General features: G+C 39.5%; 2 protein-coding genes across 3 annotated transcripts in view; both read left to right on the top strand.

Annotated features, from left to right (window-relative positions):
- The window catches only part of RIOK2 (RIO kinase 2), a 38,693-nt gene extending 30,182 nt beyond the window's left edge, over positions 1-8,511 (top strand). For both annotated transcript variants that reach the window (XM_073344575.1, XM_073344574.1), the window contains one exon: positions 8,227-8,511. In XM_073344575.1, coding sequence (XP_073200676.1) covers positions 8,227-8,388 — 162 coding nt within the window. In that variant the 3' untranslated portion in view covers positions 8,389-8,511. The remainder of the gene's footprint in view (positions 1-8,226) is intronic.
- A 4,488-nt stretch (positions 8,512-12,999) lies between these two features.
- LIX1 (limb and CNS expressed 1) overlaps positions 13,000-15,744 on the top strand; it is a 41,231-nt gene continuing 38,486 nt past the window's right edge. Inside the window, exon 1 of the mRNA XM_073346218.1 lies at positions 13,000-13,251. Coding sequence (XP_073202319.1) covers positions 13,170-13,251 — 82 coding nt within the window. The 5' untranslated portion in view covers positions 13,000-13,169. The remainder of the gene's footprint in view (positions 13,252-15,744) is intronic.

The raw sequence follows: 15,744 nt of genomic DNA, 5'->3' as shown, positions 1-15,744 counted from the left end.
ATTCTGCTTGTCCCCAGGAATAATATGAACTCTTTTACATGTAAGCAGCCACAAATGTATATGTTGGTAGGCCACTATCTAAGATACAATCAGTTTGTTCCCTTCTATTGTTAGCCAAACTTAAAAAATAAAAAATGGTTTGGGATGTAAAGTGAGAAGTACATTTAAAATAAGTCCAAAGGCAATTTGTCCTACCCACCTCCTCTCTTCCTAGAAATTTCTTTTGCACCTTTCCCTAAAACTTTGGCATTAAACTACTTCAGTACTGTAAATTTGACTCTCTGTGAAGAATGAGAATTTTTATAGTTGTATTTAATACCTTAACCCCCTACTCAAATAAAAATAGTTTATGCTGGCTCCTTCTGCCATACTTTAAATAAATGCAAGCTCATTTTAGAAAGCTCGCTGAAGGAAAGGATGGCTTATACTCTGTACAAGTTAACATACCTTCTGCTTTACCAAATGAAGAAATAATTCAGTAATTTCTGCTGATACACCTCACTAGTAAGATAACCTTTCTATGGGTTAAAATCCTGTTATAGCTGTAGATGCTTTCCTTTGCAAACCAGGTGAGATGGTTCAGTTTCCATTTCATTTGCAAATAGGAATAGGAAACAAACTCTATAGATTATCTCTACACACTTTTAGGAATGTACCCTAACCCAAATATAGCATATGTCATGAATCAAAATGTCCAGAGGATTGTTGCAGAGTATTTATATCCCATAATAAGGGTACATAGCCGAGGAACGTTTTGTTTAACAGTCAATATATGACTGACATAATTATTTTGGCGGACTTTTTCAATCTTGTTAGATTGTAGTTTGTGTATGAAGGACTTCACTTGTTTGAGGAACACTGTAATAGTGATTTTGTCCTATTAACTGATGCTTTTATTCCTATGGAGTAGCCTTGCTTTATACAAGAGTGCCTTCAAGTGGTTGTATTATTTCCAGAACATTTGCCTGTTTTTATTTAATTTTTTTTATTATATTTTATCTATGTATATGAATGATTAATTTTGTATGCTGACTGTGTTTATTGGAGTAAATCTAGCCAAAAAGTATTTTCCAGAACTTAGAAGAAAATGCATTCTTAATTGTTTTATATGCATAATAGTTGCCTGGAGTAAGAATTGTCACCTTTTATTGAAATCCTATTGTCAGTGCTAGAATCATAGAATATCAGGGTTGGAAGGGACCCCAGAAGGTCATCTAGTCCAACCCCCTGCTCAAAGCAGGACCAATTCCCAGTTAAATCATCCCAGCCAGGGCTTTGTCAAGCCTGACCTTAAAAACCTCTAAGGAAGGAGATTCTACCACCTCCCTAGGTAACTCATTCCAGTGTTTCACCACCCTCCTAGTGAAAAAGTTTTTCCTAATATCCAACCTAAACCTCCCCCACTGCAACTTGAGACCATTACTCCTCATTCTGTCATCTGCTACCATTGAGAACAGTCTAGAGCCATCCTCTTTGGAACCCCCTTTCAGGTAGTTGAAAGCAGCTATCAAATCCCCCCTCATTCTTCTCTTCTGCAGGCTAAACAATCCCAGTTCCCTCAGCCTCTCCTCATAACTCATGTGTTCCAGACCCCTAATCATTTTTGTTGCCCTTCGCTGGACTCTTTCCAATTTATCCACATCCTTCTTGTAGTGTGGGGCCCAAAACTGGACACAGTACTCCAGATGAGGCCTCACCAATGTCGAATAGAGGGGAACGATCACGTCCCTCGATCTGCTCGCTATGCCCCTACTTATACATCCCAAAATGCCATTGGCCTTCTTGGCAACAAGGGCACACTGCTGACTCATATCCAGCTTCTCGTCCACTGTCACCCCTAGGTCCTTTTCCGCAGAACTGCTGCCTAGAAGGAACTTCAGGATTAGAACCATGTGCTAACAGGCAGCTATGACTCCTGTGATAGTTCAAGAATCCCTTGGCAAAAGGGATGGGCTGACAACACTACAGGCACAATCTCTAAATTCTTAGAAATGAATGCAATCTTGCAGGTAGGATTCCAAAAAGAGGGAGGCGCTATCGAATCCAGACAGAAGAAACGAATACAGAACTTGAGATTTGAAAAACCACTTGGTGGCAGCAGCAACCTTAATATGGTTCTGGCTTTCCAAATAAGCTACATATCTTCATGGAATTACGTTAGCATTGTGCTTCCAAAAGCAGGAACTCTTAATAAATCAACAGGCCCAGATGAGTTGTATCTATCGAATAATAAGAGTGCTCTGTGTTAAAATAGGCTTTATTTAGTTATATGTAATTTGTATATAACATCAGGAATTTATATATAAACAATACAGCATATAGTATGTACACGTTTTGAAGAATGTCCAATACAGAGATACTAAATTGATCAGCTATAGAAAATCCCAGCTATTTTAGGCTAAAACGTTTAATTACTTTGACATGGAGACTATGTGGGCATCTTACTGCACTCTCACAAACTTGACTAAGGATTTATTCAAAATGAGCCACCAGAGGAAAACTGGATTTTGCAAAATTTTAAAATAATAAAGCTTTGATCTATTCAGTCCAAAGCACTCAACCTAGTCATCAACCCTTAGCATGGTTATGATGAAAAGACTGAGATTTACTTGCTCAGGGCAAGTAGGCCAGTATATGCACTTCAGTCTGAGAAGGATTTTTTTCCCTGGCAGTAGGGTCTGTGAGGGTGGTAGGGTCCCCCATTTCCCATCTGCCTGAATCACTTAAGCGTGAATTGTTAGGGTCAGGTTTGCATATCCCACGTTACTACCTTCTTACAATTGCTACATCATAGGAATTGGTGGACCTTTGTCATCTTTTCTGTTTTTTTTGTCAGAGGAGACTGTGGAAGGTTAACATTCAAAGAAGCAGCATCTCAGTAGTATTGGATATGGTAATAGAAATGTATCTGACCAGGTATTTCCATTTACAAACTGCAGCTTCTGTTCTGTTTCATTATGCTTAGTCCAAGAACCAATTCTATAGGAAGCTGGTATTGAGAAGAAGCAGTAGAAATAAATGTGATGTTACAATTCACTTGTTGGATGTTGGTACTTATAAACCAACAGGAAAATACTTTCCATGGACCTGGGTAGCTCACATCAGTAGTAATTACTCATTTCGACTTGACCTGCAAGAGGAGACTCTCTGTATTCAGTGGAAAATGTTTGTCTGTGCATGACAGTAAATAGTTTTTGTGTGTAATCCACTTTTTAAAATTTGTTGTGCTTTTGCTGCCTTTTTTGTGTTAATGCTGCAAAAGTTCTCTAGGTGTTTGTTTTGTGTACGTTGCCAGAAAAATCCTGTACTATTTTGAACCACAAGGGGGAGTAGTTTACTTTCAGATTTCTCCAAGTAACAAAATGTTAAATGGAATTGTTTGGGGGGGGGGGGGAAATCAAACTAAAAACAATTTTGTCCCTATTTTTATTGAGAATTTTTTGAAAGTGAACTGCAATTTTTTTTCAACATCTTGAGGCTTAATGTGGAGTGCCCTAAATAGCCAGGGAAATAAGGGTCACTTAGCATGTAAGGCATGGGGTGAGAAGGGGGTGTCTTCTGAAGTTCAAGTCCTGCACACAACCACCCTGGCAAATCATTCTCGTACTGACTATGAAGAGTTACAAAGGGATCGCATAAAACTGGGTCATGGGCATCAGAATGGCAGATGAAATTCTGTGGTGATAGATGCAAAGTAATGCACATTGGAAAACATAATCCGGACTATGCACAATGATAGCATCTAAATTAGCTGTTACCACTCAAGAAAAAAATCTTGGCATCACTGTGGATAATTTTCTGAAAACACCCACTCAATGTGCATCAACAATCAAAAAAGCGAACAGTGTTAGGAACCATTCGGAATGGATAGGTAATAAGACAGGAAACTATCATCATGTCATTATATAAATCGATGGTATGCCCATACCTTGAGTACTGCTTGCAGTTCTGGTCACCTCATCTGAAAAAAGTGTATTAAAATTGGGGGGAAAGTACAGAGAAGGTCAACAAAAATGATTGGGGTTTGGAACATCTTCCATATGAAGAGAAATTAAAGATTTACTGTTCAGCATAGAAAAGAGACTAAGGGGATATGATCGAGATCTGTAAAATCGTGAATGGTGTGGAGAAAGTGAATAAAGAAACGTTATTTACCCCTTCAAATAACACAAGAACCAGAGGTTACCCATTGAAATTAATAGCAGGTTTAAAACAAATAAAAGGATGTACTACTTCACACAACACACAGTAAACCTGTGGGACTTGTTGCCATGGGATGTTTTGAAGGCCAAAAATATAACATTGTTAAAAATTAGATGAGTTCATGGAGGATAGGTCCATCAATGGCTAATAGATGGTCAGGGATGCAACCCTGGGTGTCCCTTAACCTCTGACTGCCAGACGGTGGGACTAAATGACGGGATGGATCACTCAATAAATTGCCCTTGTCTGTTCATTCCCTCTGAAGTATCCGGCACCGGCCACTGTCAAAAGACAGGATGCTGGGCTAGGTGGACGAACTAATTTTGTGTTTCAGTTCTGAAGGTAGAAAGTATGAGTGTTTCTTTTTATTTTTCATGCTTTGTTTTTTCCCCCCCTCCCCATTATGTGTTGAGCTTCTTCATAGAAGAGCCTTTGCCTTCTTTTATATAATGCTGAGGTTGAAAAAAAGTTAGGCTTCAACTGCAGGCTGTTTTCAGTTTATAAAATAGTTGGTTAAATAAAAAAGCTATATTCAATTTTTGGATTGTATTGTGAAAATCACAATGGAAGTAATTTTGTGCCAGTCGTAGCAGTAGCGGCTTGCTTCTCTCTATGTGCTAGCTCATTTCTGCTGGCTTGCATGTTAAGGGGATGAAAGACAAGGCTGTGACATTCCCCACCCACGTCACAGGCCAGGTAATAAGTGATCCATAGAGGCTGTTTTCTCTCTCTCTCAACCCTCAATGTGGTCTGACTTTTGAACCTTAATTGCTCTCTTCTAGTGTCATAAAGGCCCTAAATTAGGAAATGCAAAACCTAAAGTAACAATAACACTAAGCCCTGGTCTACACTAGGACTTTAGGTCGAATTTAGCAGCGTTAAATCGATGTAAACCTGCACCTGTCCACATGATGAAGCCCTTTATTTCGACTTAAAGGGCTCTTAAAATCGATTTCCTTACTCCACCCCTGACAAGTGGATTAGCGCTTAAATTGGCCTTGCCGGCTCGAATTTGGGGTACTGTGGACACAATTCGATAGTATTGGCCTCCGGGAGCTATCCCAGAGTGCTCCATTGTGACTGCTCTGGACAGCACTCTCAACTCAGATGCACAATTGTTTGCTGTTGCTCTGACGCAGGGAGGGGCGACTGACGACATGGCTTACAGGGTCGGCTTACAGAGAATTAAAATCAACAAAGGGGGTGGCTTTACATCAAGGAGTATTTCAGGCAGGACTTCACGGAGGGTTCCAATAAGAAATAGTGCACCTAAGTTATTGTTCTTATTGGAACAAGGAGGTTAGTCTGGCCTCTGATTGATACATGGCTAGATTTACCTCGCTGCACCTTCTCTGTGAGTGACTGCAGTGTGACCTAGAGGAATGAGTCCCCTAGATGGGGGAAAGGGGTTGCAAATGAGTACAAAACAAATCTGGTCTATTTCTTGTTTTGATCCACTCCATCTATCTTTTACATCTTTGGCTGGCAGCAGACGGTGCAGAAGGACTGCATGCCATCCACATCTCATGGCTTCTTGGCAGAAGATGGTACAATAGGACTGCTAGCCATCCTCATCTCTTGCCTGCCCGGCAGAAGATGATGCAATAGGACTGCTAGCAATCCGTATCACCTGCCTGCTCACCATAAGATGGTTCAATAGGGCTGACTGCAGGACTAAAGAGAGTGACTTGATCAAGTCACTCCAAATTTAGTCCCTGTGCCCATGTCTGCCCAGGTGCTCCTGATCGACCTCACACAGGCGACCAGGAGCACCTGGGACATGACGATGATGGCTGCCAGTCCTATTGCACCGTCTGCTGCCACAAGGCAATGGGTTGCTGCTGCTGTGTGGCAATGCAGTACCGCGTCTGCCAGCACCCAGGAGACATATGGTGACAGTGAGCTGAGCGGGCTCCATGCTTGCCGTGGTATGGCGTCTGCACAGGTAACTCAGGAAAAAAGGCGCGAAACGATTGTCTGCCCTTGCTTTCACGGAGGGAGGGAGGGAGGGAACGGGGGCCTGACGATATGTACCCAGAACCACCCGCGACGATGTTTTAGCCCCATCAGGTATTGGGATCTCAACCCAGAATTCCAATGGGCAGCGGAGAATGGGAACTGTGGGATAGCCACCCACAGTGCAACACTCCGGAAGTCGACTCTAGCCTCGGTACTGTGGAAGCACTCCGCCGAGTTAATGCACTTAGAGCATTTTCTGTGGAGACACACACACTCGAATATATAAAACCGATTTCTAAAAAACCAACTTCTATAAATTCGACATACCCTAACTTCGTAGTGTAGACATACCCTAACTTAGCTACATTTTACACTCAGTGCATTTTATGGAGTACATTTTACAATAAAGATAGTAATTTATTTTGTTACACATTTAACAGGAACAGAACATACCACATGTGCAACACAATCTGGTTGATGGTGCTTTTGGGACCTCAACTTCTGTACTTCCTAAGCTGCTGTGGGGGTTTTGTTTTGTGTCGAGTCTACAATAGAAGTGCTACATCGGCACAGCTGTAGCATGTCTGGTGAAGAAGCTCTATGTTGGCGGGAGAGCATCTCCCACTGACATAGCAATGGTGTGGACAGCGCTTAAGTCACTGTAACTTGTGTTGCTTCTAGGTAGCTTTTTCACACCAGTGAGTGATGTAAGTTATATCAACATAAGGGTTAGTATAGACCTGCCCTTTGTTTTGTTTTGTTTTGAACTGGTCAGCCTTTTAGCCCTGAGTCTAGGTCCGTGGATTATCCTTAGTTCATGCCTGCCTCTCACTGAAGTTTAGGCCAGTTTGGAAGATTGTTTTGTTTTTATGAAAGGTTTTGTTTTGTTTCATTTCGATGAGATGTATGAAGTTTGCCTCCTGCAAGTTATCCCCACAGAATCAGCCACGCCTGTGGTTTTTGTCAAATTGGGTAAGGAGAAAGATGCGTTATGATGTGTCAAAGGAGGAGAGGCTGCAATATACTGCTAAAATCTCAGTCGATGGCTTGTTCCGGCATAATTTTTCAAATATTGCAACTTCTTTAACTATTCTCCCAACATCAATTAATTGTATTAGTCCCCACAATGAGATCTAGGTCCCCTTCTAGTTAATTCATTCTGAGGAATTAAGTGAAATGAGTTAGTTGAATTGTGCTAGTTCTCCACTACAGAGCAATCTGCAGCCAAAATCTACTAAGCTGTGGTTTGATTTTTGTGATGTGTAGCTATTGCCATCGTGATGGCAAGTAGGACCTAGCATGAATAAATAATTGTGGATGGTATGTATCAAAGTACTAGAAAACGACTGCCTGTTTAGTTAAATGACAGTTACTGTTGCTGTTCAACTGACCATCTGTGGTAGAGGCTGTTCAAGACTCAAAAGAAGACATTCCCTAAACCCTGTGGATCTTTGTAAGAGCATATACCCTAAACTATGTTAGGTATCTTGCCTCTCTACAGGGGAACAACTGAAGGAAGAATTTCAAATCACTTCTGCAGATAAGACTTTTTCAAAAAAAACAAGGGTGCCAGAAAATATAGCTACAAGCCAAATAACAAGTACACCGGGCCCTTGCTAGAATGCGGGATTTGGGATCCATGTGCGGTACTGCGTTAACGCAGGGATTGCATTAAAATGAATTGCAATTAAATGTTGGGGTCCATGGCCGCAACCGCGTTATATGCAAATTCGCACTATGAAATGAGCTGTAGCTCACGAAAGCTTATGCTCAAATAAATTGATTAGTCTCTAAGGTGCCACAAGTACTCCTTTTCTTTTTGCTATATAGACGCACATTCTAGCAAGGGTCCGGTGTACCAAGGACTTACAATATCCACAAGGTAACTTTTTTCATTTAAAAAGACAGTCTCCAGGCACCAAACATCACCTTTTTTTTTGTTTTAAATATCCATGCATAAGGCACTTTCGGGTGGGAAAGCACTGTGTAAATATAAACTAGTATGTCCTAAAATGTTACATGTCATATAAACAATACTGATGCTTGTGGTTTAATTATTTTTAGGAACTGGTGAAACAGAAGATAAAACGTCAGCTGACTAAACAGCAGAAAGCTGCTCTGAGACAGCGGTTACAGAAAGGAGAGGCAAATGTTTATACCAAACAGCGTCGAGAAAATATGTTCAATATTAAGTCAACTTTGGATGCTGCTAGTTTCTGGGGCTAATGCATTATAACTTCCAATGGAGTACCAGTATTTTTATCTATGATGCATAGATTATGTACTTGCTTTTTTGGAAATTGGAATGTTTATATCTATAGTCAATAAATTTCATTCTTGCTATTGTAACCTTGTCTTTTTGTTTTGTAGTTTGAAACTGTTTGTAAAACTTCTGATTGTACCTAATTTTTAAATTAGGGACTCCAATTAAGATAATTAAACTGGAATAATGGCCTACAGTATCTCTTATAGGCACGTTTTACTGTGGATATTTAGTCTGAAAACTATCCGTGAAGTATTTCTTCTTAAAACATGTTTGCAATGAAAAGAAATTGACAACCAAAATTATTCAACGTGTCCCTGATTTATAAGCAGAGGTCTTTTGAAGAATCTGTATCACGTGCACCTGAAAACAGTCAGAAACAAAGTAGTTTTTCACCCTTTGCAAGAATTTGGGTTTTGTACCTGTACAAAGATTAATAAACCGTAAGTTAATAAGAGATCTTTGAACCTAGCAACTCTCATTGATTTTACTCACTCCAAGGCTGCTTCTATAAATCTTGCCCGGAAAGACGAGTAATAAGAACGATGTTGCATAGGTCTGGAAGGCACTCAGACTCTGAATATGCCTGTTCAGTTACCAATAAATACAACTCTAGCCTGTTCCAGATGATTCTGGAAACTATATATCAAAGAACATTACCATAACTTTCAGCATCTAATTTGCTCATGCATTTTGAAAATCTTGGGCAAACATAAACATCATCCTTCAAGCTAGTGGTTCTCAACCCCTGGGAGTCCACAAGCCGGCTTCAGGGATTCTGCCAACCAGGGCTGGCATTAGACTTGCCGGGGCCCGGGGCCCTGAGCCCTGCACCTGGGTTTGAAGCCAAAGCCTGAGCAATTTAGCTTTGTGGGGCCCACTGCAGCATGAAGCCCCAGGCAGTTGCGCTGTTTGCTACCTCCTAACCGTGGCACTGGCTTTTATATGCAGAAAAACAGTTGTGGCAGAGGTGGGCAGTGGAGTTTTTTAGCATGGGGTGCGGGCTGCTCAGGAAGAAAGGTTGAGAATCCCTACTTTAAGCAAGCCTAATGGCGAGGCCAGGAAAAAAAAAAATTATGTCTTTGATTTATGCGGGAAGCCCTTAAGAGAACACTGTAGTTTCTGTGGGAAAATCGGAAAGGTTAGCCTGAAAAGTCAAAGATAAAGTTACACTTTAAAATAAAACTAGAAAGAGTAGAAATACATTTACCCAAACAACCTTAATTCTTCTCACATTTTCCTTCGACCTTGCATCCCTACCCATGCATTGTCTGTAAGATAGAGACTGTCATAACCACAGCTAAGGGTAGCCTAGAATTCCTCCTTACCTGTAAGGGGTTGAGAAGCTCAAATAACCTGGTTGGCAGCTGACCGAATGGACTGATGAGGAAAGAAGATACTTTCAAATCTTGGGGTGGGGGGGGGAGGCTTTGTTGGTGTGTTCTCTGGGGAAAGCAGAGTAGCATCAGGTCAAAAAACTCCTTCTCCTATAAACCATCCTGTACAAGTCTCTGATAGTACAAAAAGAGTAAGTAAATAAGGTAAAGCGCATTAGATTACCTTTTGTTTTCAACTTGTGAATTTTCCCTTTGCTAGAGGGAAGTTTATCCCAGTTTTTTGTAACTTTAAAGTTTTGCCTAGAGGGGAATCCTCTGTGTTTTGAATCTGATTAGCCTGTAAAGTATTTACCATCCTGATTTTTACAGAGGTGATTCTTTTACCGTTTTTTTTAAGAACCTGATTGATTTTTCATTGTTCTTAAGATCCAAGGGTTTGGGTCTGTGTTCACCTGTACCAACTGGTGAGGATATTATTCTCAAGCCTCCCCAGGAAAGGGGGTGTAGGGCTTGGGGGAATATTTTGGGGGAATAGGACTCCAAGTGGTCCTTTCCCTGGTTCTCTGTCTAAATCACTTGGTGGTGGCAGCATACTGTTCAAAGACAAGGCAGAATTTGTACCTTGGGAAAGTTTTTAACCTAAGCTGGTAAAAAGAAGCTTAGGGTTCTTTCATGCGGATCCCCGCATCTGTACCCCAGAGTTCAGAGTGGGGAAGGAACCCTGACAGAGACCTTACGAAGGAGAATTTGATATGAATTTGAAATTTACAGTCTGTGGCTATAGACATCTTTAATGTACTTCCATAGTTTGTAAAGTCAAGAAACTCTTGATTATATGTTGATTTTGTAAGCACATCTGATACATACATATATATACACCTCTACCCTGTGCTCTTGGTATGCAAACTACCATTTGGATTTTGGCCCATCAGCAGGTTATAGCCTCAGATATAGGGTGTGTCTACACTGCAATAAAAGACTTATGGCTCGGACGGAGCTGACGCAGCCATCTGTGGATATTTAATTGCAGTGTAGCAATATTAATAGTGATGCTATGAAGTCTCACAGCATGACCACTTTCACTCTTGAAATCTTATTTGCAGTGGGGAATTGTCCTTAATGTGGTCACTTGGTGAAAAGTTGTAACAGCTTGTATCTACCAGCAGCTGCATATGGTCTTAAACAAAGCAGTAGCAGTGTACTGAAGAGATGTAACAGACACGTGCACGTCAGCTTACAGTCCACAGTATTTTATTAGTCTCTCTACCAAAGTAAGGAAGTCCATGATTTTCAGGTTATTGATGTGATAAAGGTGTGTGTTTGAGAATTGTCTCTTGATATTGCTATGGTCAGTGATACTGGAGCAGGGTTAAGGTAGTTTGGGTGACCTTAATTGTGTATTGCCATACTTTAACATTTGCAAGGGGTGTTACATGTAATTTTACCTTTGAATATCTAGACTCACTCACATTTATGTCTTTAAGAAAAGTTGTGATGTCATCACATTCATCTTGAGAGATAAGATCTCAAAAAAATACTATAGTCCCGTTTGACTAGGATGAGCCCTACTTGTTTTCTAACTTAGACTTCTTTTTCTGTTAGAGAACAAGTTTCCTTTGATGTGTGGACATGGATAGTGAAATCTTTCAAATGGTGCTATTTATTTCTGGAACCAAATACTATGCAAAGGTTGTTCAGATTGGTTCAGCTTTCTGTCAGAACAGAAGGGATTATGGAAATCCATGCAGTTTGTTTTTCAAAATGTTCCATTAAGTCTTTGAAATATTGATGGATGGCCATAAGCGATCCTTTTTACTTATTCTGCCAGTGTACTTGGATAGACATATCTCTTCAGAAACTGGAGTTAGTGAGGGAAGAACTGAACCTCAAAGTTATAGCTTAATATATATTTATTAAACCTCTCTTTTGGTCAGCAGCAGAATTCCTGAAATATCTGATGTCATCAAAGGTCATGATGAAGTTTACACAAGACTGAACTTTGCAGTGCTCAGTTTATGTTTCATATGTGGTCATTCAAACAAAGTTTACTTTATTTAGAGTGAGCTTTGGGAAACGTAGAGGTTAAGTCAATACTGTTCTTGACAGTCTTAACAAATTCACGTATTTAGGAGCAAAATGAGTGTCTTGATTTTATCGTATTGGTTTAAATGACTGCACTTAAGGTAACTTTAGCACTTTTGTGGTTTTGTAACCAATCAAGCCTCTTGAAAATAAATGCACAGCAAACAAAAAGTCATTTCTTATAGAGTGAATACTTAACTTTCAATACAATATGTGCCTAAAACTTCCAAGTAATTAGACGCAGAAATGTTTTATAATGATACCTGTCAAGAAATGTGGCTCCTATCACCAAGAAAATGAATCATTTTGGAAATATAAGAAGAATGGAGAAGGGGCTATCCTTATTGACAAGATGGCTACTTTCTCCTTGCTTTAAGGGTTTGTTTTCATCGATGCTATACTTTGTCCCAGATAAATATGTAAATATAGTTCAATTTATTCACATTTTAATCTATAATACCTGGACGTTTGTATCAGATTTCTATAGTTTAATTTTGAGATTAATTTTCTTATGCACCCATATACTTGTCAAGTTCTCAATTTTTTTCCTAGTATTTTCAAAACAAACAAAAAAAAGCAGTGTAGAGGGGCATTACCATAAATGTTGTTGTCATGGCAAATTATTTCCTAACCCCTGTATCCAGGTAGATTAATTGGGAAATACTTCAACAAAACATCAAGTTAAATTGCATGTTCAACAAAACTCATCACAAATAGTTTAATTTTTCTGCCTAATTCAATTAAATTTTTTCCACCTGCGGTTTGGCCTAGTAATGTAGAAGAACCTATACGATTTTTATTCTTAAAATGAATGTCTCTTTGGGTTATTTCATTGCTAATATTTCTCTGGAGAGTTCTACAGAACTTTAGCTGGGTTGTCTAATGAGAACCTTATGAATTCTCAGTCTCGTCCTAACATTCCAAGAGTACGGGGAGGGAAAACCTTGTACTAATTCAGCGGAAACCAAAACTATGTCTGTTTCAGCACATTCAGTCAATGCCTGGATGAAAGAGAAATGTCTTTCACATGATTAGCTTCTCCAGCTAGCCTGTAGGTGGGTGTGTTTAACAGAAGGAAGCAGTAGGAATGAGCCTGTCAGCCTGCCTTTACAGCTAATTAGCTCAGCATATAACAAAGATAAGTGAGCCAGGGAGGAGGACCCCCTCAAGAATCTTTTGATTCTGGGCAATGTCTGATTGGCAGATGTTCAAAGAGATTCTTTAGTAATCCAGAGCATCAATGAACTGCACAAAATCAGTACAGAACTGGAATAATTCAGGCATGAGGACACTTTGTGGGTACACTCCGGAAAAGCAGAACCAGGATGGACAGAACCTTGGAGTCTCTGCAATATTTAATTGCCCAAGTACTGCCTCATAGAGACCCTGCCCTTGTATTTAAAGACTGTAAGTACCAAAGAAAGTTTCTTGACTTCTCAAACAATAGTTTTATTAATGTCAAATTTAAGTATGATACCATTAAGATCCTGTGGTGCACAGTATATTAAGCAAATAGTCTGATTTTATGGGACATAGATGATGCTGAGATAAACTGAAGTTATGCTATCTTCTGTTTTTGGGGGATGGGGGGTGATAATTGGCTTAAAACATTTCAAGGGTATATTCTAAAAGACTAATGTTCTTTCAAAATACTTCTTTGTAAGGGATCATTTGATTAAATTCAACAAAAGGTTTTGGGTCCTGTAGTGAAATCCACTATTTTGGCAATCTCAGAAAATGAAGGTGTAATTCTATAATTACTCTTGCTAACAATTAGTTTATTATATTAGACCACGTATTTCATACATTTATGGTTAAACTGTTTCCTGTAAAGTTTTCCAAATGCTGAACTCTCAACTCTGAGCCCTGCTGTTGGGACAGATGCAAAGCAGCACAGTGTGCTGCTATTTGAACCACAGCATGTTGTCCTGCAAACGCTGCCTTTTTTCCCCCCTCCAAGACTTCTGAACAAACTAACTGCATACTTTCTTTGTGGTATTGTGTGCGTGACAGCAAATCTGTGAAACTGTCCAATTTTCCTTTCAAATCATATTAGGCAATTTATATATAAAAGTCTTTATTTCAGCATTAAACTACCTCATGTAACTTTGTTTCTGAAGCTAATGTGATTAACTACTGTATATTGAACTCATTCATCTCTTGGTCACTCAGTTGAAATATATGCAGTTGAATTTAGCTCTCTATTCTACTGAGCCAGATTCTGATTCCCTTATTCATGATTTCAATAGGATTATTCATGGAGTGAGGTGTTACCCTTACTCTTGTAGAATATCTGAATCTTTCCCATTGTTTCTTACCTAGATTCATATATCAGTGCCTGGAGAAACAGGAATTAATAAGAAACATTATCCATGAGCAAATTCAGCAAAACACTACTTTAGATGCCATTATTTTACAGTTTCCTCCGTGATGAATGGAATCACTTTAGTTTGTCTCCCTAAAGGCAGTTTTTAGTTTATACCATTGGTTTCTGATTGTGATATTATGGTGCTTGCAGGTGTAATTTTAATCTGAATTGCTCGGTTATGTGCTGAAAAATATATTGCTAACATAGCATTTGAGTCTGGGAACACTTTCTTCACATACATATTTAATTGTAATCTATTTTAAACCCTCAAGCACAGTGTGGAAGGCACTTATTGAATCTCAGCTTCATTCATTTATCAGCAGCTACATTAACAGCTTATTGCTATTTCTTTCCACCATGGTAAACTACTTAAGTGTGCAACTGGTAAAGGAACTAGAGGAAATGTCTGTATACTGTATATTAACCGTTTTCTAATGGTCAGATTCCAATACCCTCACTTGCATTGAAAAATACTTCACTGAATAAGTAGTCTCCCTGAAATTAATAGGATCACTCCTGTAGAAAGCTACTTTACTCACTGAGTAGCATCAGAACCTGACCCCGAAGTAAGAGACCTAGACAGCTCCATACACAAACAATATGGTTTGTCAGGCCACCCACCAGGAGAACTTTGTGTTGCTGTGGTAGACTCACATAGTGCTGCAGTCCTGAGGCCTTGCTCTAAGAGGCAGGGAGAGCAGACATCGCAGGAGCAAAGAATTTGATATCAAAAGGGGGAGGAAAGGCATTCCCCTTTTTGAGTTTCCTTTGCTAACCAGTTCATAAAGATCAACTGACAAGAGTTTGATTGAAAATGTATGTACCAGCTGCCCAGACAAGGATACCGTGACCACCCACAGATCTAGAGATGGATAAAGTAAAAGAGAAAAAGCAGATGCCCAAAATTATAGATGGGTTGGAATGTCACTTTCGTAGGGCTTTTTGAGCTAAAACAGAAAGCACTCATTTTAAAGAATTCTAATATAGAAACTGTCCATTTTATGCCTGCTCCTGCTATGTGCTCCCACTGAAGCCAGAAGGTACACAGCACTGTATTCTAAAAGGTCCAAGCCACTGCATAAACCTGCTGCCACTGAACTTAGTGGGAGATTAAAGCCAAAATGATACTATACTTAATGTCATTGTCATGAAGAGGTTAGTATTGTCCTAAACCACCAGTCCTTGTACTGGAAGCGGTATTTTGTCAGTGGGATTCAAATGGGATGTGGGTAGAAATTATATTTTAGAACAGAATATCATTATGAGCATGCCTGTGTATTATTATTTCTACAGCTTTTACAAACATTCAAGGTGTACAGGCTTCAAATACTACCAGAAATAATCCAGTACTGAAATCACATCTGTTAGCTATAATAGTGCTTTACTACCTGTCACAATGCATTAAGAAAAAGATGGTTTTCCTTTACCTGACTGGGTAAAAGTAACATTGCTGAGTATAACTGAAATATTATAGGCGGGGCTGGTAGCACCACCTGTTGTTAAGATTGCCTGACACTTCCCATTTTAAGACC

Source organism: Lepidochelys kempii, chromosome 5 (assembly GCF_965140265.1).
Source record: "Lepidochelys kempii isolate rLepKem1 chromosome 5, rLepKem1.hap2, whole genome shotgun sequence".
NCBI classification, from domain to species: Eukaryota; Metazoa; Chordata; order Testudines; family Cheloniidae; genus Lepidochelys; species Lepidochelys kempii.
The sequence above is the reverse complement of the archived record's forward strand: the minus strand, read 5'-3'. Positions and strand labels throughout refer to the sequence as shown.